The sequence below is a fragment of the Capricornis sumatraensis genome, chromosome 19 (genome assembly GCF_032405125.1).
Source record: "Capricornis sumatraensis isolate serow.1 chromosome 19, serow.2, whole genome shotgun sequence".
In the NCBI taxonomy this organism is placed as follows: Eukaryota; Metazoa; Chordata; class Mammalia; order Artiodactyla; family Bovidae; genus Capricornis; species Capricornis sumatraensis.
Window position 1 is genome coordinate 61,963,890 of NC_091087.1, and position 24,972 is coordinate 61,988,861.

Here is a 24,972-nt window from a genome sequence, read left to right on the forward strand (position 1 = left end):
AAAGCACAGATTGTCTAGAATATTTCTTTTGGATCAGATCCTATAGTTTTTATAAAATGTAATTTCTCAGTGTATGTATATTGAATTAGATAATTGATGCACTACATAGTCCTTATGTTGATGTTTACTGATACAGGATTTATTTTTTTCTCCATGTATTTATGGCATGCATGCCGTGGGAAGGTACTGTGCTGGACACTGTAAAACAGAAGTGTAAGATTCGGCTCCAGCCCTCAATTGTAAAACACAAACAATTGTGTGACATATAAATTTGAAAAGATATCAGTAAAATATGGAAATAACTACCAGATGAATAATAAGATGGTGGACATTTAGGTTCAGAAGATGAAAGCATTTTGAACTGGTTTAGATTGAAAATGTTGACTTCTAATGTAGGTTTTTATTTTGGCTCCTTGAGAATATTAATGATTTGGATATGTTGAAGATAATCAAAAGAGAATTTGCATGTTATAAAATGATGAAAGCAAAGGGAAAGAAGGAAAGTGTAAAGTTTTGGGGGGTAGTATAAAGTAGGGGATTTATATGACAAAATTAAGAAATAAGACTGTATTTAAAAAATTGAGATAAGGTCATAGAAGATCTATAGGAATCTTTGGATTTGTATAATCTAATTCTATAGAAAATCCAGAAAATGGATGATTTAAATACCTGTGATTTATATATCAAAAATATAATGATTTAAATATCCTTTAGATCCTGTTATAGAACTCAACTCTAGTTTATGTACAGATTATTGTAAAAGGCCATTTCTGAATTTTACTCTTTATGGCTAAGGAAAAAGAGTAGTTATAGCATAAAATGAGAATTTCCTCTGTAAATCTTATGATTCATGAATGTTTTAAGATAAAAACTTATAAGTTCTGGACATAAAATTAATTTTTTAAAACTAACTTGTCTACATAGTTTTGGATATACTCTGACACGCTTTTTTACTAAGTATGTTGCTTAAGTCCTTTAATATTTAACACCTTTATATTAAATCTTTGTTAATGAGTGAGATAATTTTTCTTTGTGTCAGATTTGCATTAAAACGATTTTTTTCTAGCATTGTACTTAATGACTGCTGCTGCTGCTGCTGCTGCTGCTAAGTCGCTTCAGTCGTGTCCGACTCTGTTGGACCCCATAGACGGCAGCCCACTAGGCTCCCCCGTCCCTGGGATTCTCCAGGCAAGAACACTGGAGTGGGTTGCCATTTCCTTCTCCAGTGCATGAAAGTGAAAAGTGAAAGTGAAGTCACTCAGTCGTGTCCGACTCTTAGCCACCCCATGGACTGCAGCCTACCAGGCTCTCCATCCATGGATTTTCCAGGCAAGAGTACTGGAGTGGGGTGCCATTGCCTTCTCCGACCTAATGACTAACCATGGGCAATATAATTCTCAATACATAGCCGTCAAGGAACTATTATTAGTAATTTTTTTTTAGTATTTGTTATTCCACTTAATTGAAATAGAAAATTTAGGATCATTTACCATGTTATATATATACAATAATCTGTCTAGGTAGGTATTTTATTAGCACAGACCATAAGGACAAATATACCGTGTGGGTTTGTATTAGGTTTTTTTTACTGCTGTGTAAAAAATTACTCCCCCTCATTTAGTGGCTTAAGATAGCATTTATCTCACAGTTTCTGTAGTTTAGGAATTTCAGAGTTGCTTAACTGGGTCGTTCTGGCATAGAATTTCTCATGGGATTATAGTCAAGATTTCACTTAGGGTTGCAGTCATCTGAAGACCTGACTGGGCGTGTAAAATCTGCTTCCAAAATGGTTTATTTGAAAGCGAGGGCAGATGATGGGAAGCACACAGGAATCTCGGGTCCATAGTAATTCTAAAATCTAAGCAGAACCAAGATTGAAAGTTTCTTGATTAGTACTCGAAGCCCCCATAATTCTCCATGGTTCTTGGCTCTATCCTCTGGATGCCTAGTCCAGTTTCCTAATAGGTAGCACTTGTGGAGCTTTCTCAGGTTGTGTCCTTCTGGTAAAAATTGGGGGATCCAAGGGCCTCTTCATTTTGTACTGTCTCTGCCCCTTTTAAGTTGTAGCTGGCTGTGGGTTTTTTCCTCATCTAATTGTCATAAATATTTGTGGATCTCTTGTGAATCTTATTTGAGGTTCATTCTGTTACTAGCCATGTCCACAGATCTTTTGGAGGTAAGTTCTTCTCTAACTCTGGCTTCTGCTGAGATGTGTAAAGATAGTTCCTTAATCTTCTTAGAAGATCTGTTGTTTGAGAGGGACTGTAAGAGACATCTTTAAAATGTTTAGAGTACCATCCAACTGAATGGTACTCTGAGGCTTTCTGAGGTCTTAAAGCATTTACAGTTATACCCTCAGCATCATCTGGACTGTAGTTTCCTGGCAGTCTTCTAGATTAGGTCTTTGCCTGGAAGATTTCTTAATTTAACATTGTTTGCCATCTGGAGAAGCTGGTAATTTTCAAAACCAGCAAGTCTCAACTGTTTCATGTTTTGACTGACTGATTGATTTGGCTGTGCCAGGTCTTAGCTGTGACATGTGGGATCTTTAACTGCTGGCATGCGAGGTCTTAGTTGTGGCACGTGGGATCTAGTTCCAGGGATTGAACCTGAGCCCCTACATTGGAAGTGCAGAATTTTAGCTACTGGACCACCAGGAAAGTTCCTCTGTTTCATGTTTAATATACTTTGTTTAATTCCTTTCTCTCCTTTCACATTTAAACGAGAAGCATAGGTGATACCTTAAACATGTCTGGAAATCTTCTTGCTTAGAGCACCTTATTCGTTGTTGTTGAGTCGCTCAGTTATGTCCAACTCTTTGAGACCCCCATAGACTGTAGACTCCTCTGCCCTTCACTGTCTTCCAGAGTTTGCTCAATTTCATGTCCATTGGGTCGGTGATGCTATCTAATCATCTCATCCTCTGCCATCCCCTTTCCTTTTGCCTTCAATCTTTGCCAGCATCAGGGTCTTTCCCAGTGAATTGACTGCATCAGGTGGCCAAATTGTTGGAGCTTCACCTTCAGCATCAGTCCTTCCAATGATTTCAGAGTTGCTTTGCTTTAGGACTGACTGGTTTGATATCTTACAGTCCAAGGGACTCTCAAGAGTCTTCTCCAGCACCACAGTTCAAAAGTACCAATTCTGCAGCTCTCGGCCTTCTTTTTGGTCCAACTCTCATATCTGTACATGACTACTGGAAAAATCATAGCTTTGACTAGATGGATCTTTGTTGGCAAAGTATTGTCTCTGCTTTTTAATATGCTGTCTAGGTTTGTAATAGCTTTCCTTCCAAGGAGTAAGCGTCTTTTAATTTCATGGTTGCAGTCACTATCTGCAGTGATTTTGGGGCCCAAAAAAAGAAACTCTGTCACTGCTTCCACTTTTTCCCCTTCTGTTTGCCATGAAGTGATGGGACTAGTTGCCATGATCTTAGTTTTTTGAATGTTGAGATTTAAGCCAGTTCTTTCACTCTTCTCTTTCACTCTCATCAAGAGGCTCTTTAGTTCCTCTTCGCTTTCCACCGTTAGTGTGGTATCATCTGCATATCTGAGATTGTTGACATTTCTCCCAGCAGTCTTTATTCCAGCTTGAGCTCCATCTAGCCCAGAATTTCGCATGATGTACTCTGCATATGTTAAATAAACAAGGTGACAGTATGCAGTCTGTCCTACTCCTTTCTCAATTTTGAAACAGTCAGTTGTTTCCTGTCTGGTTCTAACTGTTGCTTCTTGACAGGTGTCTCAGGAGACAGGTAAGATGGTCTGGTACCTCCTTCATGAGGTACATTTTCTACTTTCTTTGTTAAACTTTCTGGCACTGTAGTAAGATTTCTTTTTCCTATAATTTCTGATAAGGATTTTCTTACTTCTTTAAGCTGTCACCCATGACCTCCTCAATGGCCATTAATCTTCTATAAACAACTCCTTTGAGGCTCTTCAAACTTTCACAAAAATTCTCCTCAAAAATTCTTTTAACAACAACAAAAAAAGTTCCTTTAGCTTCTGCCCACTCATTAGTTCTAAAGTCATATCCACCATTTAGGTTTTTGGTAATTAATTCCCTATTTCCATGCACCAAAATCTGTATTATTTATCTCTGGCTGCATAACAAATTTACTGCAAACTTAATGGCTTAAAATAGCATGTATGATTTCACCGTTTCTGTAGACTAGGAATTCGAGCATGGCTTGGCCAGAAGTTCTAACTCCATATATTTTATGAGGTTGCGTTCAAAGCCTTGGCCAGGGCTGCGGTTATCTGAAGGCTTGAATCAGCTTGGCAGATCACCTTGCTGTTGAATAAGAGGCCTCCATTTCCTGCCATGCTTTCCTCTCCATAGGATTACTTCCTCTGCTCTTACCAAATAGCATCTGGCTTCCTCCAGAGTGAGAGGAAGAAAAACTATCTTTGAGACTGAATAAATGTTGAGATTTCCAGGAACAGTTTTTACTGTACCTATTAATAAATTAGATACTTGTGGTTGGATAAACTTAAATCTGTTGACCAGATTCATTATCTTTAAATAAATTATAGATGAACAGTTATCAAGCCATGAAAGTGAAGATGATGCGATTTTCCGAAGAAAAAGTAAAAAAACAAAAGGAAATGTTTTGGAGTCCCCGGAGGTGAGTTGGTCAGTAATCACAGTAGCAAGACCATACAAAGTTTCTTATTTCCCTTAAAACTTTTTTTTTTAACGTTTTACTTTGTCTGCTTTATCTAGAATCAGAAAAACAGCGAAGTTGATTCTCCACTTCAGGTTGTCAAAAAGCGCAGGGTTCCTCCAAACAGAGTAAGTAAATAACAAATAATAAATGGTCATTCAAATGTTTTTGAGAGAAATATTACAAGAGAAATACGTGAATAGTTGAGCATAGGTAAATTTGATCTTATAGGTATATGTTTAACAGAAAAAGAGTAAATCCTCAGTGACTAGAATTTCTGTTTTAATTTTAAACTCCTTCAAAAAACTATTCCTATTTTTTGTCAGTACACTCCAGCAATTCAGGAAACATTGATTAAATACCTACCCCGTATCTACTGTGCAAGATGCTGGGGATAGTATAAAGAGTATTTCCTGGTACAGTTTTAAGTGCATAATCTAATAGGAAGGATAGATAAGTAAATGGATAGTTTCCATATAATTTTTTAAGTGATAAGAGAAGATAAAACTTAACCTAGACCTTGGGAGTTCTGGCAAGCTTCTTGAAAATAACACCTTATATAAATCTTGAAGCATACATATTTTAGGGGGAAAGAAAGGAGAAGGAAAGGCATTCCCAGCAGCTTAAAGAAGGATACAGAGCAGGGAAACAGCATCTCTTGTTGTGGACTGTAAAGACAAAAAGTACCAGAAAGTAAAGCTGGAGGAAAATCTGGGTAAACTTTTGGAAGGCCTTATTCATTCTTTTGCTTACTGAATGAGTTTGAAAGAAGGAGGAGTCCACAATGACTGTTTGGTTTTGGCTTGGGCTTAGGTGGCAGATACGTCATGTTTTTAGAGGGAACAAGAAAGAGTGGTGAGTTCAATGTTGAACATGTTCGAGTTTGAAGTCCATGTGGGACAGTAAAGTGACAATGTCTGGCAGGCATTGACAACTATGAAAATGTGAAAATTGGTCAGCAGGCACATCTTAAGGCTTTAGTATTCATTTGTCATCAGTTTATAGCTGATAGCTAAATTTTGAGACTAGGAAATCTTGTGTGTTTTAATTCTCTAATGCTAACTAGTATAATTTGTGCCAGATTAATTAAAAATGCAACCAGCCCTCATTAACTTTGTATACTCATATAAAACTCCATTTAAAACATTGTTCTAACTTGCTACTTTATCTAAAATGTCTGATTGACTTACTAGAAGTGAATTAAAATATTGATAATGCTATAGCTCAATCCACCTTAACCTAAAATTATCCCTGTTACTTGAAGTTATTTTGATAAATTTCTTTTGATTATTTGGATTGGTTTTATATTATTCTGTATGTAAAAGACACTGTGGTAGGCTTCATAGTCAAAAGATTTGTTGTTACATTTTTTTCTTAGTTTGAAAGGATTTATTTTATAGACAATTATTTTTTGTGAAGCCCTTCAGGATCTTTTAAAGGAAACAGTTAAACGAAAAACATAAACATTCATCAGATACATTCAATTTCATATAAAATTGAATGAATACTGTATTTGTATGACTTATATGACCTAATTTATTATTTTATTACTTAGAATTATCTAACTTTTAAATTTTTAAATATTATGTATTTGTGCATACATAAGCTGAGAGCTGAGTTGTAAGAGCATTTTATTTTTCTAACAAGAAAATGTTCAGTTAACTATTTAAAAGGAAAAAAATGACAGTAGAAGCAACAACCCTTCAGAAACTCATTAAGATACAACACTTAAATTATATTTTCTTCTGAAAGAATTTTATTGAATTATAGTTAGATGTATCATCTAGTGATGAGAGCGATAATTTTCACAAAAGAGATCCACAATCAGAAGACTTCAAGGAGCATAAGAGGAATGCCAAAAGAAGCACCAAAGTCCGAAAGAGACAGAATCACCTAAAGGTAAGCTTTTTTCAGTTTCTTATTTGTATACTATATATTTTTAATTAGTAAAGAAGAGTAGATTTTACATAGAAGTAGATTTCTCTATAATTTCTTTATAGGAAAAAACCAAAACTTAAAAATAATTTTGACCCTAACTTTACTCTTTTTTACTAGAATTAAAAACTCAAAGTGTGGTTTCTTAGATTCTGTTTGTATTTTGAAGCTATCTTGCAATGTTGTGTTATTTCAAAGAACTAAATGAAGAAACTTTAGTGTACTGAAGATGTAACATTCAAATCGAAGAAAATATAGAGACAGACATCTGAATTTTAAAATATTTGCTTTTATAATATTCACATGGTTTTCCTTATCTATATCCAATATTCAAATTTTTGGAAAAGAATTCTTAGCACTTTTTTTTTTTTTCTGATCAGTCTTTTTGTGGTACTGTATTTTTCCTGGCAAAAATGAATTAGCTGAAAGACTCAAGAGACTTTATTAAAAAAGCATTCAGCAAGCAGACATGCTGAGCTGTAGTTTATTTATAACAATTAAAAGAAGACATTTTAAAAAGATATACTACTTTATCATTTCTTCTCACAGTTTTCTATTTTTATTATTTTTTATCTTAAAAGCACTGGCAAGAAATCCATTTTCCAAAACTGTTTTCAGTTATTTGAGGACATTAAATGATTTTGTTAAAGGCACTTTCCTGTTTTCTCATTTATCTTAGCTCGTAGCTAGGAAGTTTTTAGATGAAGAAGCAGAACTTTCCCAAGAAGATGCAGAATATGTTTCATCAGATGAGAATGATGGGTCAGAAAATGAACAAGACTCCTCACTCCTTGACTTTTTAAATGATGAGACTCAACTGTCACAGGCTATAAATGGTAAATGATACAATAATACTTCTTTTTCTTTTCATTTTCAATGCTTTTACTGTGGTTATACTTAAATATTCTAGTAATTTTCCAAAGAACCTTGACTTTAAAGGGAATTCAGTTTGATGTGTGTAAAATACTTGGTTATTTTCATTCAAATTCTGCAACATTTTCTTTATGTGAGAGTTGCTTGTTTATAGCCTTCTACTAATTTTAAAAATTACTACTTTTAGAAAACAGTCTCTAGAGACCTGGCTGGCTGTCAGTTGTTCATTTAAACAAGTATTTAATGCCTGGTATGTGCCTAGCACTCTGTAAGGTTCTCGAGAAAGCTATATCTGTGAACAAAATGGACAAAACCCCCTGTGCTTATGAAGCATACATTAGAATGGAAGAAGAGAAACAATATACACAATAACTAAATTATTTAGTGTAAGACAAATTTATAGAAAAACAAAAACAAATTGAGTAAGATGACGATTTGGAGTGTCAGGGGTTGGGGTATTAAGCTGTAAATTTGAGTAAGGTAATTAGCGGTTGACCTCATTGAGGTGACATTTGTCCAACTCTAGGAGATGAGGAATTCAACCATGCAGTCTGTTAAAACCAGCTGAGACACAAAGCTAAATTTATTAAATTTGTCAAATAAAGGAGACTACTTTTAGAAAACAGTCTCCCCAAATAGTGCTTGAGCAGGTCTTCTGTAGATGACTCAGATTGGCTGCAGTGGAAATGGGAAAGATTGTAGTTGGCTTTCCTGGATGCTTATCTTTCACAAATCTTGCCATTCTTCTGCTCCTGCAGGGTCTCATATGACTTAAGACGGCAAAGTTTCCCAAGGTCCACGACTTTAAAGAAGGCTTTAAATACAAGGGTCTCAGTAGTGTGTTGCTGATACAGATATGATTTGCAGAATACGGCTTCTTTCCCAGGTTTATAGTAGAATCTGGTGGGAGAATGTTGATGCAAAGATGACCAGTGTAAAGGCCCTGAAGCAGGAGTGTGCCTGGAGTGTTCAAGGGAACATCATTATGACTGACTAGAACTGAAAGGGAAGAAGGGGGGTAGTAGGAAGTGAAATCAGAGGGGTAATGAATGAGCAGCCAACTCTTGTTATTTTGTTTTGCTCCAGCTTCTGTGTTGAGAATGGCCTATCTGGGAACAAAGGTGGAAGAAAGGACCATATAAGAGGCCATGGCAGTAATCTAACCAAGGAATGATGGTGGCAGTGAGAGGGGAGAAAGATTGGGTTCTGACTGTGTACAGCTGACGGGATTTTCTGACGGATTAGAGAGACAAAAAGCAATGGCACCTCACTCAGTACTCTTGCCTGGAAAATCCCGTGGACGGAGGAGCCTGGCAGGCTGCAGTCCATGGGGTTGCTAAGAGTGAGCAACTTCACTTTCATTTTTCACTTTTATGCACTGAAGAAAGAAATGGCAACCCACTCCAGTGTTCTTGCCTGGAGAATCCCAGGGACAGGGGAGCCTGGTGGGCTGCCGTCTATGGGGTCGCACAGAGTCGGACACGACTGAAGTGACTTAGCAGCAGCAGCAGAGAGACAAAGAGGGAGTCAGTGGGCTTGAGCACCAGGAAGGACTTCAGTTGCTGCTGTTGGGAAGGTTGAAGGTAGCTCAGTTGTGATGAAGAATAGGGAGATCTGAAACTCCTTTTAAACACAGTACTTTGCTTTTCACAGTTTGTTTGAAATATGGAGGATTTCAGAGTTTTGTTTTGGTTTTTTTTTAAAGAAAATCTCAAAACCCACATTGTCTTTTTTTTTCATGCCTCATTTCTTAGGTACTCTTTACTATATAACTTTAAAAAATAATCAGCCTATGATTCTCACATGAATTGTGCTTTGTAAAAAAAGCCAGATTCAAAAGGTTACATACTATATTGTTGTTTAGTCACTAAGCCATGTCCAACTCTCTCCAACCCTTTGGACTGCAGCCTGCCAGGCTCCTCTGTCCATGGGATTTCCCAGGCAAGAATACTGGAGTGGGTTGCCATTTCCTCCTCTATGGGCTCTGCCTGACCCAGGGGTAGAACCCAAGCCTCCCGCATTGGCAGGTGGGTTCTTTACCGAGCCACCAGGGAATCGCAAATCTGGAATAGGTCAAAGCTAAATACTTATTTACTTTTCATTGAAATAATTTTGGTATTTGAAAATTTTTTTACCTTTATACAGATTCTGAAATGAGAGCTGTTTACATGAAATCTGTGCGAAGTCCATTGATGAGCAATCGATACAAAATGGTCCATAAGAAACATAACAACATAAACATTTTCTCCCAGGTATGAACTATAGAAATATAGTGGAGAATTTCTTGGTGGCGATGTTGGAATATATTCCTGTTAATGAAGACTTCACTTTGTTTCTAAAACTCCATCAGAACTATTTGCAGTAGTTTCTGCCCTGAGTAAGGAAGGTGGACTACATGAATTCTCAAAATCCCTTTCAGTCAGAATTTGATCACATTTTCCTTTTGTTAACTTGAGCTAATCAGAATATACTCTGAATTTGTTTTCCAATTAGAGTATTTAAAGGAAGTGAACAGAACTTCATCATCTACTAAAGTTTCAACTCTTCTGTTGTTATATTTCTCTTAGAAATTAATTTTTTCCAGTAAAATGGCATATCAGAAAATTATAGTTTATTTGGAATCAATTTTGTATTAGTCTTATTTGTTTATAAATTGCCATATTCAGCTCAGAAATATGGGCATTTTTTTATGATCATTCTTATCTCTGTACTTTCATTGTATTTATTATATAGTGTTTTATGAGTTACTTATCACAGCGTTTTCTGAATTACTGTTCATTTCTCTGGCTACTTGCACTAGACTATAAATTTCTAGACGGTAAATCATTATTTTTTTTTTTATTCCCAAACTTCCTATTTTCTTCCATTTTTAAGAATATACTCAGAAAGAAGATGTGGTATATATAAAAATTGGAAGTTTACTCAGCCATAGAGAAGAATGAAATTTTGCCTTTTGTGACCACATGGATGGACCTAGAGTGCATTATGCTAAGTGAAAGAAGTCAGAGAAAGAAAAATATTGTATAATTTCACTATATGTACAATCTGAAAAATAAAACAAATGAACCCCATAATAAGGAAATCATAGACACAAAGAGCAATCAGGTGGTTGCCAGAGAGATTCCTCTGTGGTGGGGAGGAGAGAAATAGGTGAGGGAGATTAAGGGATACAAATTTCCAGTTGCAAAATAAATGTCATACCTATGAAATGTACAGTGTGGGGAATATAGTCAATAATTATGTAATATCTTTGTACAGTGACAGATTGTAACTAGACTCATCCTGGTGATCATTTTGAAATGTATGTTATGTAACAGAACTAACATCATGTTGTAGGTTAATTATACTTCAAAAACTAACTCATAGAAAAGGGGATCAGGTTTATGGTTATCGAGGCAGGGGCAGGGGATGGTACGGGGGAAAGGGGAATTGGATGAAGGCAGTCAAAAAGTGCAGGCTTCAGTGATAAGATAGTTACTCTTTATGGGCTTCGCAGGTGTCTCAGTTAGTAAAGAATCCCACTCAGTGCAGGAGACACAAGAAACGCAGGCTCGATCCCTGGGTTGGGAAGATCCCTTGGAGGAGAAAATGGCAACCCACTCCAGTGTTCTTGCCTGGGAAATGCCATGGACAGAGAAGCCTGGCAGGCTACAGTCCACAGGGTCACAAAGAGTCAGACATGACTGAGCATTCATGTACATGATAAATATAATTAATACTGCTGTATGTTAAATATGAAAATTGTCAAGAGAGTAAATCCTGAGAGTTCTCACCACAAGGAAAAAGTATGTTTTTCTATTTCTTTAATTTTGTTTCTCTATAGATGAGGGCTGTTCACTAAATTTATTTCATGATGTAGTGAGTCAAATCATTATGCTATACACCTTAAACTTATACAGTGTTGTATGCCAATTATATCCCAATAAAACTGGAAGAAAAAAAAGAATATGCTCAATAAAGAGTCAGTTGAGCAAGTGACTGAATTAATAAAGTATATGAAATAAATATTCAGAGAGATATCATGAACTTAAAAGAATAGGTTAAAAACATGCTGGTTTTATGAAGTTTATTATACTCTTATTTGTGTCTTTATTGTAGATTCCCGAGCAAGATGAAACCTATTTAGAAGACAGTTTTTGTGTTGATGAAGAGGAGTCTTGCAAAAGCCAGTCAAGTGAAGAAGTTTGTGTTGATTTTAACCTAATAACTGAAGACTGCGATACAAATGAGAGTAAAAAATATAAAACCCGACGTGCAGTAAAGCTAAAACAAATGAAGATGAGACAAAATTGTGCACGTTCAAAAAATAAATTATCCAGAATTATTTTACTGGATGATTCAAGCGAGGAGGAAAACGATGTAAAGGATAAACAGGAATCCAGGACTGTGGTTGACCCAAGCACAGTGCCTTCTGGGTCTTCACTGCAGTCCAGGGACCACTCTAATCCAGCTGGTAATCAACTGCTAAACCAGAGACGACAGACACCACCTAATTTAAAGGTTCCCGTTTCTGACGTCTCAGACTGCAAACCTCAGAGCTGTACTAACATGGAATCTGCCTCATCGTTGTTCACTACTGTGAGTGCACAGAAAGACTGTAGAAAGTTTCCAGCTCAGTTGAAGGTATGAGTCAAACCAGAAAAAAAGCCTTCATGTGTTTTCCAAAAAGTTTTTTTGTTTGTTTGTTTTCCTTTCTTTTGTGTTAAATAACAAGGTCAAAGAAAAATTAATAATAGAATTCTTCAGACAAGAAATCAGCATACTAAATTATATAGCTAATTCATAGGATGCTTGTTTTTTTTAATGTGTTAATAGCTTTCTTAAGAACACTGTAAGGAAACACGCTTATTTTATAAAAAGAATATAGGAAATTAGCTTCTTGCAAGGTAACAGAAATTACATGCTCAGAACTAGTTTCCCCAGATTAACTTTTCTTTCCCTCTCTGAAGGCTTCAGGTATGTAACTCTCATCTACTTACAGGGGAGAGGAGGTTAGGGGCCTGATTTTCTTCCTTTGAATTTCTTTCCTTCCAGAATGGTGATGTAGTTTACTTTCCAGTTCCTCTTTATTTTGCTATTGCTGAAGTAATCCCCGAACCTATTTGCAGTTTTCAGGAGTTTATAGTTGCAGTAATTTTGCTAAACCAGGGGTTAAAGTGACAGTAATATGAATCCCTAAACCTAGGCTTCTGTTGCTCTCTTCCTCCAGGTGCTTTAGGCCATTCCACCTTAGCAACATGCTCCAGTGTCCACACAGTGGCCCTCCGATTGGCATTTCTGTACATTATCTCCAGACTTTTTTTTTTTTTCCTTTTTGCATGAAAGTATTTCTGGAAGGCATAATTAGATAAAGTTGACTAGATTGTCTTATCAATAGATTGGAGAACAACAAAGTACTTCATTTCTCTGAGCCTCAGAATTATCAGCTCTAGTAGAAAGGGTCAAGGGTCAAGGTAGGTAGTACTTACACAATACTTTGAAAACCGGTAAGCACTCTCTGCATTTCTACTTTAGCATGCTCCATCCAAAAAACATAGATATACCCTAGTAATATTTTGAGGACTGTGAAAAAGAATAAGTAGATTTTTACAGAAGTCTATTTTAACTTCTATCATCTCGTGCATGGTATGATTCTTCTTCCAATTAGGAGGGGAAACAATTTGAGGTAAATTTGAAAAGACAGAAAATAAACTAAATATCCTGTCAAAAACTGATACTGAAAATGTTAATATTTAACTGTCACATATATTATATACACAGTGTTCCTTGTTCATCATTTGCCTTTGTTTTGTTTTTAGTAGGTTTTGCCATAGGAAATTTTAGCTTTTTTATAGAATTGCAATTTTTTTCTTTATAATTTCTGAGATCAGTGTTTAAAAAGCCATTTTGTATTCGAAGATACCTAAATATTTCTAATATTTTTTGTTTCTTTAGTGTCATTTTTTCCTTCATTAGATTTATTATTTTTCTTAAAAAATTGAATATTAAATGCATTTTAAAGATTATTCTGAGTGATTAGCACTTCCTCTTTAGCTTAGAATATAGAAAGCTGGAAAGAATGTTGCTCCCATCCTTGCAACAACAACAAAAAAAGCCAGATAATCTACAAAATCATAAGTTTATTTGGATCTGAGGTTGCATGGCAACCAATTAGCCTGATATCTAAGGAAAGACAGATGCCTCCAAGGAGAGACTTGCTGAGTTGGAACAGTCACTGGACATTGTACAATCTAGTAAGGAGACCTCAGCTAAAACTTTAATGAATTGCTAGTCATCAAGTGTTCACAGAAAAGATTGAGAGAGGAAAGCTCCTTCCCAATGCAGGCTGTGGGCAAGTGGCCAGCAGCTCCTGTGGGAAAGGCACCAAGCCCCATCTAGTTCTTTCTCCCAGCGTTCCCCTGTGGAACAAAAAGCATTTAGCCACTAGGGGAAGGATAACAAACTCTGTAGTCCCCAGGGCCTAGGTGAAGACCCTTTGCAGAGGAAGAAAAGGAAAAAGAGAAACTAGAATTAAGGAGAGGAGAGAGCAAGTAGAAGATTTAGTTGAACAGGCAATGGCTGAGGATTTTCCAAAAGTAATGAACTTTGGCATACAAGTATCTGAGTCCCTGTTTTCAGTTATCATGGGTGTTACCTTGAAGTGGCATTCCTGGGCCACATGCTCATTCTTTAACTTTGAGCGCTTGTCAAACTTTTCCAAAGTGGCTGCATCATTTCCATTCCCACCAACAATGCACGTCCCAGTTTTTTTCACATTCTCATCAATGCATTTTCCTTTTAGAAAATGTCTAGCCATCCTACTAGGTGTTAAGTGGTAGCTAGTGGTAGCTTCATCTACACAGTACCTTTGGTCCTGTTGAAGGAAGAAGAAAAAGTATCCGTGAGAAAAATCAGCCTAGGTGTTAGAAGTTTATGGTGCCAACATATATGTAATTGATGGTGATTGATGTGTTCTGCTTTTCAGGGTGCTAGTGCTCTGGAGGATTCTGGCACTTGCATGCCATGCTGTTCCAACTCAGGACCACATTTGGCTGACACACATGCTTCTCTAAGACTGCCCCAGGAAGGCCACAGAACTTGTATTCTTGTAGATAGTCGTGAAATCGTTTCTGGTTCAGAAGTAGTTTCTTCCCTAAGAGCAATCCATGGCTTACAGGTAGAGGTCTGTCCTCTTAATGGTTGTGATTATATTGTGAGTAACCGCATGGTGGTGGAAAGGAGGTCTCAGTCTGAGATGTTAAATAGCATCACTAAGAACAAGCTCATCGATCAGATCCAGCACCTACAGAGCATGTTTGAAAGAATATGTGTGATTGTGGAAAAGGACAGAGAAAAAACAGGTTTGTATTTTTTATAAGGCTGTAAAGGAACTTGACTATTATTTAGTTCATTATTCTACTGTCAGGATGTGGGAGGCTCTTAAAATGTGAATGCCTGACTCGTGAATATTTCCATAATGTCATAATATTTTTCATTAGTCACTGTGTTTAAATGCAGCTTACGAGAATTGAAGAGGGTGAATTGAAGGCAAGTGAACCAATTTTTTTGGGAGGAGCCCTGGGAAGGGTACCAGAAATAAGGCGGCAGTGTGGAAGAGGAGGATTCAGGTGTTTAAGAAGGTAGAATTAGCAGGAGTAAGTGGAAGCAATCAAGAATTACTCTTGAGCTGACCAGTTTCTTGATTACTGGGCAGTCAGGTAGTGGTGCTGTTCTTTGAAATTATGAATATAGGAGAAGCAGCAGATTTGAGAGACTACAGAGGTGTTTAATGTTGAGTACATTAAGATTGAATTCTCAGTGGGTCACTAAAATGGGTGCCTAGGATATTTTGGAAAATGCAGGCTTGGAGCTTCCGTTAGGGAGGGAGTTTTATGGGTAATGTTTAACTGTATAAGGGCATCCCTGAGACGAGTGAAAAGATCACAGGATATGGAATCAGAAGATGCTCTGAGTTCTGGTGCCTTCTATAGCTATGTGACATTCCATCTGACAGTTAACTCCTCTAAGGAGTTAATAGTATACTTTTCCTAGTCATCCCATGGTGTTACAAGAATTCAGTGAAATCATGCAGCTGAAAGCCAGTATGGAAGAATTCAAGGATTATACAGTCATTACGTATATAAAAGGAAATAATGTTGGTTCAGGAATTGAGCGACGTACCTTTTTATCACCACTGTCATCATTGAACCATATAATCGTGAATAAGCCACTCTATCTTTCAGTAACCCCAATCCAATTTCTTTTTTCTTTTTTGACAAATGAGGGCTTTAGATTACATGATCTTTTGGGTTTTTCTAGTGCTAAATTTCTATAATTTACTTTATACGAACATACCCTTTATAAAGGAAATAGATTTGTAATAAAAAGGAAAGTAATGTGACAAAAGCTATGGAAAAAAATCTTTTTTTTTTTTTTTTTGGCATAAGGAAGAATGCCAAAAGAAGGATGTAGGTAGACATGGAAAGGAAATGAATGAGGAGAGTAGGGAAGAGTTAAATTAACACGCAAGAGTTAGAGATATTTTAATGGGTGTGGAATGTATTTTTGTGTTTGAAATAAATAGATAAGAATTTTATATCTGTTAGAAGTATTACTAAGTGAACACTTCAGCAATGCTAACATTATGGATTTGAGAGATGAATAATATGGTCTTGGCCATCAGGAATGAGTTATCTAGAAATATACTTTCTCCCCTGTCTACTCACCTTCTGTTGATTCTAATTTAAGACACTCATAAAGACAGTTTTCCCCTCTTTTCTCTCAGATATTTGAGAATCGCTTTAAATCTTTAGCAGGATTTCTCATTAGCATAACATGGCACTAAGTTTGCTTAATGATACAGATCTTGGGATTTTAACAATGTATAGTATTAATAATTCTACTTAATGTAAGTTACTAAGGTTTGCATTTTCTTAAATATAATAGGAGACACATCCAGGATGTTTAGGAGAACAAAGAGCTATGACAGCCTGCTGACTACCTTAATTGGTGCTGGGATCCGAATTCTTTTCAGTTCCTGCCAAGAAGAAACTGCAAGTTTGCTAAAGGAATTGTCTTTAGTGGAACAAAGAAAGAATGTTGGCATTCATGTTCCAACAGTGGTGAACAGTAATACATGTGAAACTCTTCAGTTTTATCTAAGTATTCCCAATATAAGTTATATAACTGCACTGAATATGTGTCACCAGTTCTCATCTGTGAAAAAGATGACAAACAGGTATGTCTGTTTTAATATTTTTAAATGGTTACTTTAAAATTGTTCTAAGAGGGATTTCATTGGAATTTTCATATTTTTTAAAAGTACAGAGGTGTAGTGCCAGTTAGATTCATTCAGTAAAGACTTTGCTTGTCACCGCATTAAGCTGAGGACATTAATGGGGGGGAGGGTCGGTAAAAAAGGTAAGCATTGTATTTGTAGCTTAGAGCCCTGTGGGGAGGTAGACAGCACTTACATTTTGACCTTGCATTCTAACATTTCTGTAACTAAAAAAATGTTCAAGTTGAAAGTTTTACTAGGTTTTAATGACTATATTGCTTGAAAATCAAATGAAGGTATTAGCAAATAGGTTAAACTACAGGCCCAAATAAGATGTTGAAATTATCATTTTAAATGATTTCAAATATAGGAAATAAATGTGCTTTTATTTAAACCAATGCTAAACACCTTAACTGAATGTAGAAATCTTGGGGAAAAAAATATTTCCTTAAAGGCTTTTGTTTGGTGTTGTTTAAACAAGAATATTGAATTTTGTAAGTCAGAAGTTCAAGTCTATTTTTGTTTATTTTTCAGCACACCTCAAGAAATTTCGATGTATGCACAAGTAACTCATCAAAAGGCTGAGGAGATCTATAGATATATTCACTATATATTTGACATGCAAATGTTGCCAACTGATCTTAACCAAGGTAGTATTAAATCTGATACATGATCAGACTGCTCAGGTTGGGTTACCAGAGACCAGTACAAAATGCACTTCAATAATCATTGCTGCAGTTTATGATTATGTTTAATACATGTATATGAGAATATTGCCCTATTGTTTTATACTGTGTACATTTTTATTTGTATAGAATATGTAAATTATTGAAGAAAACGTGTTTAATAATTATTTTGGTTAATTAGATAATGAAACTTTCTTATTGAATAAAAAGTTTATTTAAGGCGCTGTTAAGAAATAAAAGCTAGAGTGAAAGATGTATTTTAGAAATTTTCTAGAGATTATAGTGCTGTCATTGTCATTCGTTAGCATTATGGGTTGATGTATCTGCTGCCAGCTAAATGGTCGTAAATTTTTTCCTATACATATACAATATTGAATAGGTATGGGTGGTACATGTATTGTGAGATGATGCCCCAGAAACTAGGAAAAGTCAAAAATTTAACTGAATCCTCAGTTCAGTTCAGTCACTCAGTCGTGTCTGACTCTTTGCCACCCCATGAATAGCAGCACGCCAGGCCTCCCTGTCCATCACCAACCTCTGGAGTTCACCCAAACCCATGTCCATCAAGTCGGTGATGCCATCCAGCCATCTCATCCTCTATCGTCCCCTTCTCCTCCTGCCCCCAATCCCTCCCAGCATCAGGGTCTTTTCTAATGAGTCAACTCTTCACATGAGGTGGCCAAAGTATTGGAGTTTCAGCTTCAGCATCAGTCCTTCCAATGAACACCCAGGACTGATCTCCTTCAGAATGGACTGGTTGGATCTCCTTGCAGTCCAAGGGACTCTCAAGAGTCTTCAACACCACAGTTCAAAAGCATCAATTCTTCGGGGCTCAGGTTTCTTAGTCCAACTCTCACATCGATACATGACCACAGGAAAAACCATAGCCTTGACTAAATGGACCTTTGTTGGCAAAGTAATGTCTCTGCCTTTCAATATACTATCTAGGTTGGTCATAACTTTCCTTCTGAGGAGTAAGCGTCTTTCAATTTCATGGCTGCAATCACCACCTGCAGTGATTTTGGAGCCCAAAAAAATAAAGTCTGACACTGTTTCCACTGTTTCCCCATCTATTTGCCATGAAGTGATGGGACCAGATGCCATGGTCTTAGTTTTTTGAATGTTGAGCTTTAAGCCAACTGTTTCACTCTCCTCTTTCACTTTCAAGAGGCTTTTTAGTTCCTCTTCACTTTCTGCCATAAGGGTGGTGTCATCTGCATATCTGAGGTTATTGATACTTCTCCCGGCAATCTTGATTCCAGCTTTTGCTTCTTCCAGCCCAGCATTTCTCATGATGTACTCTGCATATAAGTTAAATAAACAAGGTGACAATATACAGCCTTGACTTACTCCTTTTCCTATTTGGAACCAGTCTGTTGTTCCATGTCCAGTTCTAACTGTTGCTTCCTGACCTGCATATAGGTTTCTCAAGAGGCAGGTCAGGTGGTCTGGGATTCCCATCTCTTTCAGAATTTTCCACAGTTTATTGTGATCAACTGAATACTAATAGCTGTGAAATTCTAGTAGTATGAACTCCAATCTATACTACTTCTTTTGTTATTGTTGAAATATCAAAGAAGTGATATACTGGAGTTGGAAAATTTCAGTATAGGTTGAGCTATCAAATGCAGGCTGTCATAGTGACCCATTACATTGCATCTGTGATGCTACTAATATTTTAAGATGGTTCCGTATTATTACCTGCAACATGAGTCCCTTCCTTCTAGTCAGTGTACTGCTAAAGCAGTCTTTAATTATGGATATATGTTTTCCCCACTTAAGGTCCTTTTTTCTCTGTTTGCCTTATTTTTATCTATTACACATTGTTGGGGAGTTGAATCAACCTGACAGCAGAGGGTTTCACTTAAGACTGGGCATGGACTTCAAAGCTGATCTAATTCAGATTGATTTTCTCTTTCCTATCAGACGATGAAAGTGAGACACAGAAACAAGTGCCTTACTCAAGTATAGACTGGGAAATCCAGAACAGGAGCCCAAGAACTAGATAGTTTTCTTTCACTAAAAAATCTGCTCTGATCGTGAACTTAGCTCCTTTGGGACAGTGTAAATTCTGAATTCTTCTACAGCAGTTGACCTCTTCTTTCTGCTGTTCAGTAATTTTGTCAAATTTTTCCTTTACAGAGAGTAAAGGAAGTGATATAAATTATTGGCTGATGTGCAGTTTTCATTATCTCTCTCAGGTCCAGTTCATCCCTTAGTATCTCACTGTGCTGTGGTGGAGTGGACTTGCTGAGCATTTCTCCCTTGTGAGCATGATTCTTAGCTTTGTCGGGTAGGAGGAAAGGGGCTTCTCTTTCTGATTCCAGTGTGCTGTGTTGCTGCTTCTCACACTACGTGGTACCAGCGGCTGTGTTGGCTATGGCCGTCTGGTGGAACTTTGTGCCCCAGCTACACCAGAAGCACGCAGCCCCCTCAGCAACCTCACGTTGCCGTGGACTGATGGCTTCCCTGCAGCCTCTCTCACACAGACACCAGTGTTCTCAGATTCTGTGTGTGCACGCTGAAGACAGTGTTTCATAAATTGACATGGTTTGAGGGACATAACTTAGAGGATTTCATTTACTTATGCTTGCTGTGTAGAGACATCTATCCGTTTTTAAACTGCAACGGCCTCCTTCTGTATTCCCACAGGTTGCACTTAGCAATCCTATGGTTTATCAATCCATCTTGTCTGCCTTTGAGCCCTTTGAAAGTCTTTCTCTTCTAATTTTAAGTCTCCTTTGGATGTTACCTTAAACCTTACTAGTTTATCTAATGACCCAATAGAAAGAAATGGGAATATCCTGGTACCTGGCAGGTGGGATAAACAGAGACTTGATAAGTCACAGAGAATATGGGGAGGGGGGTACATTGTAGTTGATGTCAAGTGTATGCTATTTCAAAATAGCCTTTTTGTTTCCTATTATAGAATTGAACTACCTTCAAATTCCGAAACCACTATCCATTAATATCAAACAGCACATTATTACACCAAACATTTGCAACTTGAAGTTCTACAGTAATTTTTTTAGAGCTACTCCAACATAACCCTTTCATTTTTTTCATGCTGCTGCTGCTAAGTCGCTTCAGTCGTGTCCGACTCTGTGCAACCCCATAGACGGCAGCCCACCAGGCTCCCCCATCCCTGGGATTCTCTAGGCAAGAACACTGGAGTGGGTTGCCATTTCCTTCTCCGATGCATGAAAGTGAAAAGTCAAAGTGAAGTCGCTCAGTCCTTCACTGCAAAAATATTTGTGGCAGAAACTATCATGGTAGTTTAAAGGAGAATGATCTCACTTTACCTGCACTATTCTTTTTAAATCTTGTGTTTCTGTGAATTCTATAGTTCTTTAGTAGCTGATCATTACTGAGTAAATGCTTAGGAAACCAAGTATCTTTTCTATAAGTTCTGATATTTTTCAAGGAAAGAGCTGAACCATTAACCAAAAAGGTCATTTTTTTCTATGATCCAGCAGTTAGAAAAACCAACCAAAACATGAATATTATAAAACAAACTAACTTTATTTGAACAACCTAACTGGAGAGAAAGGGTGAGTGATGTACTATCAACAGAGGGAAAAAAATTTTCATGTCAAATTTAAAACATAATGGCAGAATATGCTAAAAGATGTTTATTTCCAAAGAAGCTGTCCAAAAGGAAAACAGTGTTTATTATGACGTGACATAGTAACTTCACTTCTTACAGTAGGAGATCTGTAACCTGAATGTTGTCTAATCCAGTCTTTTAAATACTGAGACCAAATTTTTGCTATGTCTGCTTAAAAATACAACAAAATGTTTTCTCATTCTACTTAATAAAAATACTTAAAAGCAATAAATGAAATTTACATAGGTTTCACAGATGTGCCAATCACAAGCTTTAAGAAAAACAATCAGGAGAAAGCTTGTCAAATGGTTTAAACAACATGTAATTAAAACATTACATCTGACTTGTAAACCAAGTGGTGACAAATGCTAACCTAAGGTTTTCATGTTCTTAAATGCTTTAAAAACAAAAATAAGAACACCTGTATGGAACATGATTTTCTTAAACAGACTAAGATGCTTATGAGAGACATAAAACATGAAGCCTTTGAAAAAGAGTGTGCAGTTTCTATAAAGAAAATATACATCAGATGAAGACACAAATACACTGTCTGCTTCTTGATAAACATCCTGGACACGTTCTCTTATTTATACTATGCAGAATCAGAATTTGAGAAATAATAATCGTTCTCTTCTTCATCTAAAGACTCCATAGCCTTTGTGAAAAGTTTTCCAATACCAGAGTTCTCTGCTAATTCTGTAACGAGAAGTTTAATAAAAAAGATTAATACATTTCTAAAAGCAATTTCAAGGAAATTGAAAATAACTATAAGAAACAAATTGATAGGTCTGCCCACTTGAGAACAGTTAATTTTAATACTGTATTAATAAATAGACTACTCTATAGTAGAACAGAGCTACAAAAGAAAAGTATATTACCTTTGTTAAATGGTGTTTTCCTTCTTGATGGTGGAGTTGAAAAATCAGTTTCAATCTACAAGAGAGTTCATATTAACTAAGTGAAAAAATTTCCAAAACCACAGTTTTCTGCTAATTAACCTCCTGTGAAGCCTGCTTCAAACGTAGACAAAGTTCAGCATGCTTTATCCCAAAGGAAATATTACAAACTAATGCTGTAATGGTTAAAGGATAGCACCTGAAAGTTGCCAAAATCAACTGAATACTTATTCCATTCCATAACACTAGCAAAATTTGAGTTCTCTGTACTTTAAATTCCTGGCTAAAATAGTAATTCGACATATATGACAAGCTTCAAGTATATAATGCAGGCTTATGAACACCGTACCTTTTAAACCGTTGGCCATGGCTATCTTTAAAAAATGAAAAGGAATAGGATAAAAAAGAAAATATGACAGCACAGGCCAGACAGAAGTGGCAAGATATAATCAAAGTCCTGACAGGAAAATCTGCAAACTAGGATATTCTACCCAGCAAGGATATAATTCAGAATAGAAGGAGAGGTTAAGAATTTCACAGACAAGCAAAAACTGAAACACTACAGCAATGCTAAACCTATCCTAAAGGAAATATTGAAAGTTCTTTTCCAAACAGAAAAGTAAGAATCTACAGGAAAGAGAAAATCACAACTGGAAAGTAAATAAGCCAGGACACAGATTTTTTTTAAAAATGAAAAAAATTCATTAAAGCAATGATAACCACAATAAACAGCAAAAGAATGAATATGAAGATGTAAAAGAGGACATCCAAATCATAAAATGTAGGTGAGGAGAGTAAGAAAATGTACATTTTTTCCTGCAGAATATGTTTGAGCCTATATTACTACCAGTCTAAACCAAGTGGACGGAGAAGGCAATGGCACCCCACTCCAGTACTCTTGCCTGGAAAATCCGTGGATGGAGGAGCCTGGTAGGCTGCAGTCCATGAGGTCACTAAGAGTCGGACATGACTGAGCAACTTCACTATCACTTTTCACTTTCATGCCTTGGAGAAGGAAATGGTAACCCACTCCAGTATTCTTGCCTGGAGAATCCCAGGGATGGGGGAGCCTGGTGGGCTGTCGTCTATGGGGACACACAGAGTTGGACACGACTGAAGCGACTTAGCAGCACCAAACCAAGTGGATACAGGAAGGAGTTAATACACTTGAAAAACAAGGTAACCACAAAGCAAAAACATACAACAGATTCATAAAAACCAACAAGAGAACACAAACATAATATGAAAGAAAGCCATCAAACTACAAAAGGGAAAACAAAAATGGACAAATATAGTACAAAATCAACAGGTAAATAAGGTTTAAAATGGTAATCAATGTATCTATCAGTAATTACCTTAAATGTAAATGCACTAAACGTTCCAGTCAAAAAACAAGTGCACCCACGCTGATTCATGTCAATGTATGGCAGAAGCCATCACAATATTGTAATTTTTCTCCAATTAAAATAAATAATTTTTAAAAACAGAGTGGCAGATTGGATGAAAAAAGAACCTACAGCATGCTGCCTACGGGAGGACCCACTTTAGGGCACATAGGACATTTCATGAAATGGAAATGTGAAGGGGGGAGCGATATTCTATCAGACAAAGTAGACTTTAAAACAAAGGCTATAAAGAAAGATAAAGAAGGCAAGCTACTAGAGCTATTGTAATGACAAAAGGATCATTACAATACAAGAGGATATTACAGTCATCAACACATATGCACCCAATAGAGGAGCATCCAGATGCATAAAACATACTAATAGAGCAGAGACATCCCTTTGCTGACAAAGATCCGTATAATCAAAGCTATGGTTTTTCCAGTAGTCAGGTATGGATGTGAGAGTTGGACAATAAAGGCCGAGTGCCGAAGAATTGATGCTTTTGAACTGTGGGCTGGAAAGACTCTTGAGAGTCCCTTGGACAGCAAGATGAAACCAGTCAATCCTAAAGGAAATCAACCCTGATTATTCATTGGAAGGACTGATGCTGAAGCTGAAGCTCCAATATTTTGTCACCTGATGCAAAGAACTGACTCACTGGAAAGGGCCCTGATGCTGGGAAAGATTGAGGACAGGAGCAGAAGGGGGCGACAGAAGATGAGATGGTTGGATGGCATCACCGACTCAATGGACTTGAGTTAGAGCAAACCCTGGGGGACAGTGAAGGGCAGGGAGGCCTGGCGTGCTGCAGTCCATGGGGCTGCAGAATCGGACACGACTTCGCGAGTGAACACAGACATAAAGAGAAAACTGACGGGAATACAATGATAGGAGGAGACTTTAACACCCCACTTAAATCAATGGACAGATCTTCAACACAGAAAATCAACAAGGCAGTGGAGATCCTAAATGATATGATGATATCATTATCCCCACATCATATGTTAATGAGACTGGAAAGCTCAAGTAGCTTGCCTTGTCATAAACCTGGTATGGAGTCAGACTTTGAAATCAGAACTTTTAATACTAAACCCTTTGCTCTATCCTGACCTAGTGGCTATAAATGAAGCCAAAATTTCATTCCTGTAAGGAATGTGGAGTTGGAAAAAGGGACTCAAGAAACACTGAGAGGGAGTTTGCCCACATTTTCAATTGCAGAGTAGAAGTTTCTTTTGAAGAATTCAGTCTCCAGGCTGATTTTAAACGAAGGTTCCCAGAGGTATCTACCATTTCCTGTGGACAAATAAAGCCTATAAAGATTAGATCTGGTTAGCTAATCCCAAAGTTTCAGTTTAGAGACTCTGAGAGGAACTATACTCTAGCAGGTGGTGCTATATAAATACTTCAACAAGGGTGAGGGGGAAAAAAAAGATGGCCGTAACATGGCTTGAAGGAATACACCCTCAGGGAATGAAGTAGTCTCCTTTTACCCCATACGTTATCATTCTCTAAGACTGGCTGTTTACTTTGAGGGAATCTGAAGTGAATTAGCTGTTCCTGAATACTTACAGTTTTATCTGGATATAAGTTATTCAAATTAAATGAGAAATTAGAATTTAGATCACTCAAAGGCAATATTGAGTTAACATTTTTCTGTAATTAGATTTT

The 24,972-nt window shown here is 36.8% G+C and overlaps 2 protein-coding genes across 3 annotated transcripts in view; one reads left to right on the plus strand and one right to left on the minus strand.

Moving 5' to 3' along the window:
• Positions 1-17,494, plus strand: part of FANCM (FA complementation group M) — a 60,247-nt gene extending 42,753 nt beyond the window's left edge. For both annotated transcript variants that reach the window (XM_068991296.1, XM_068991297.1), the window contains 9 exons: positions 4,536-4,627; positions 4,726-4,794; positions 6,437-6,565; positions 7,281-7,437; positions 9,620-9,726; positions 11,573-12,097; positions 14,439-14,814; positions 16,400-16,691; positions 17,265-17,494. In XM_068991296.1, coding sequence (XP_068847397.1) covers positions 4,536-4,627; positions 4,726-4,794; positions 6,437-6,565; positions 7,281-7,437; positions 9,620-9,726; positions 11,573-12,097; positions 14,439-14,814; positions 16,400-16,691; positions 17,265-17,403 — 1,886 coding nt within the window. In that variant the 3' untranslated portion in view covers positions 17,404-17,494. The remainder of the gene's footprint in view (positions 1-4,535; positions 4,628-4,725; positions 4,795-6,436; positions 6,566-7,280; positions 7,438-9,619; positions 9,727-11,572; positions 12,098-14,438; positions 14,815-16,399; positions 16,692-17,264) is intronic.
• A 3,547-nt stretch (positions 17,495-21,041) lies between these two features.
• MIS18BP1 (MIS18 binding protein 1) overlaps positions 21,042-24,972 on the minus strand; it is a 40,558-nt gene continuing 36,627 nt past the window's right edge. The window contains exons 13-14 of the mRNA XM_068991348.1: positions 21,902-21,956; positions 21,042-21,719 (exon numbers count right to left, since the gene is read on the minus strand). Coding sequence (XP_068847449.1) covers positions 21,616-21,719; positions 21,902-21,956 — 159 coding nt within the window. The 3' untranslated portion in view covers positions 21,042-21,615. The remainder of the gene's footprint in view (positions 21,720-21,901; positions 21,957-24,972) is intronic.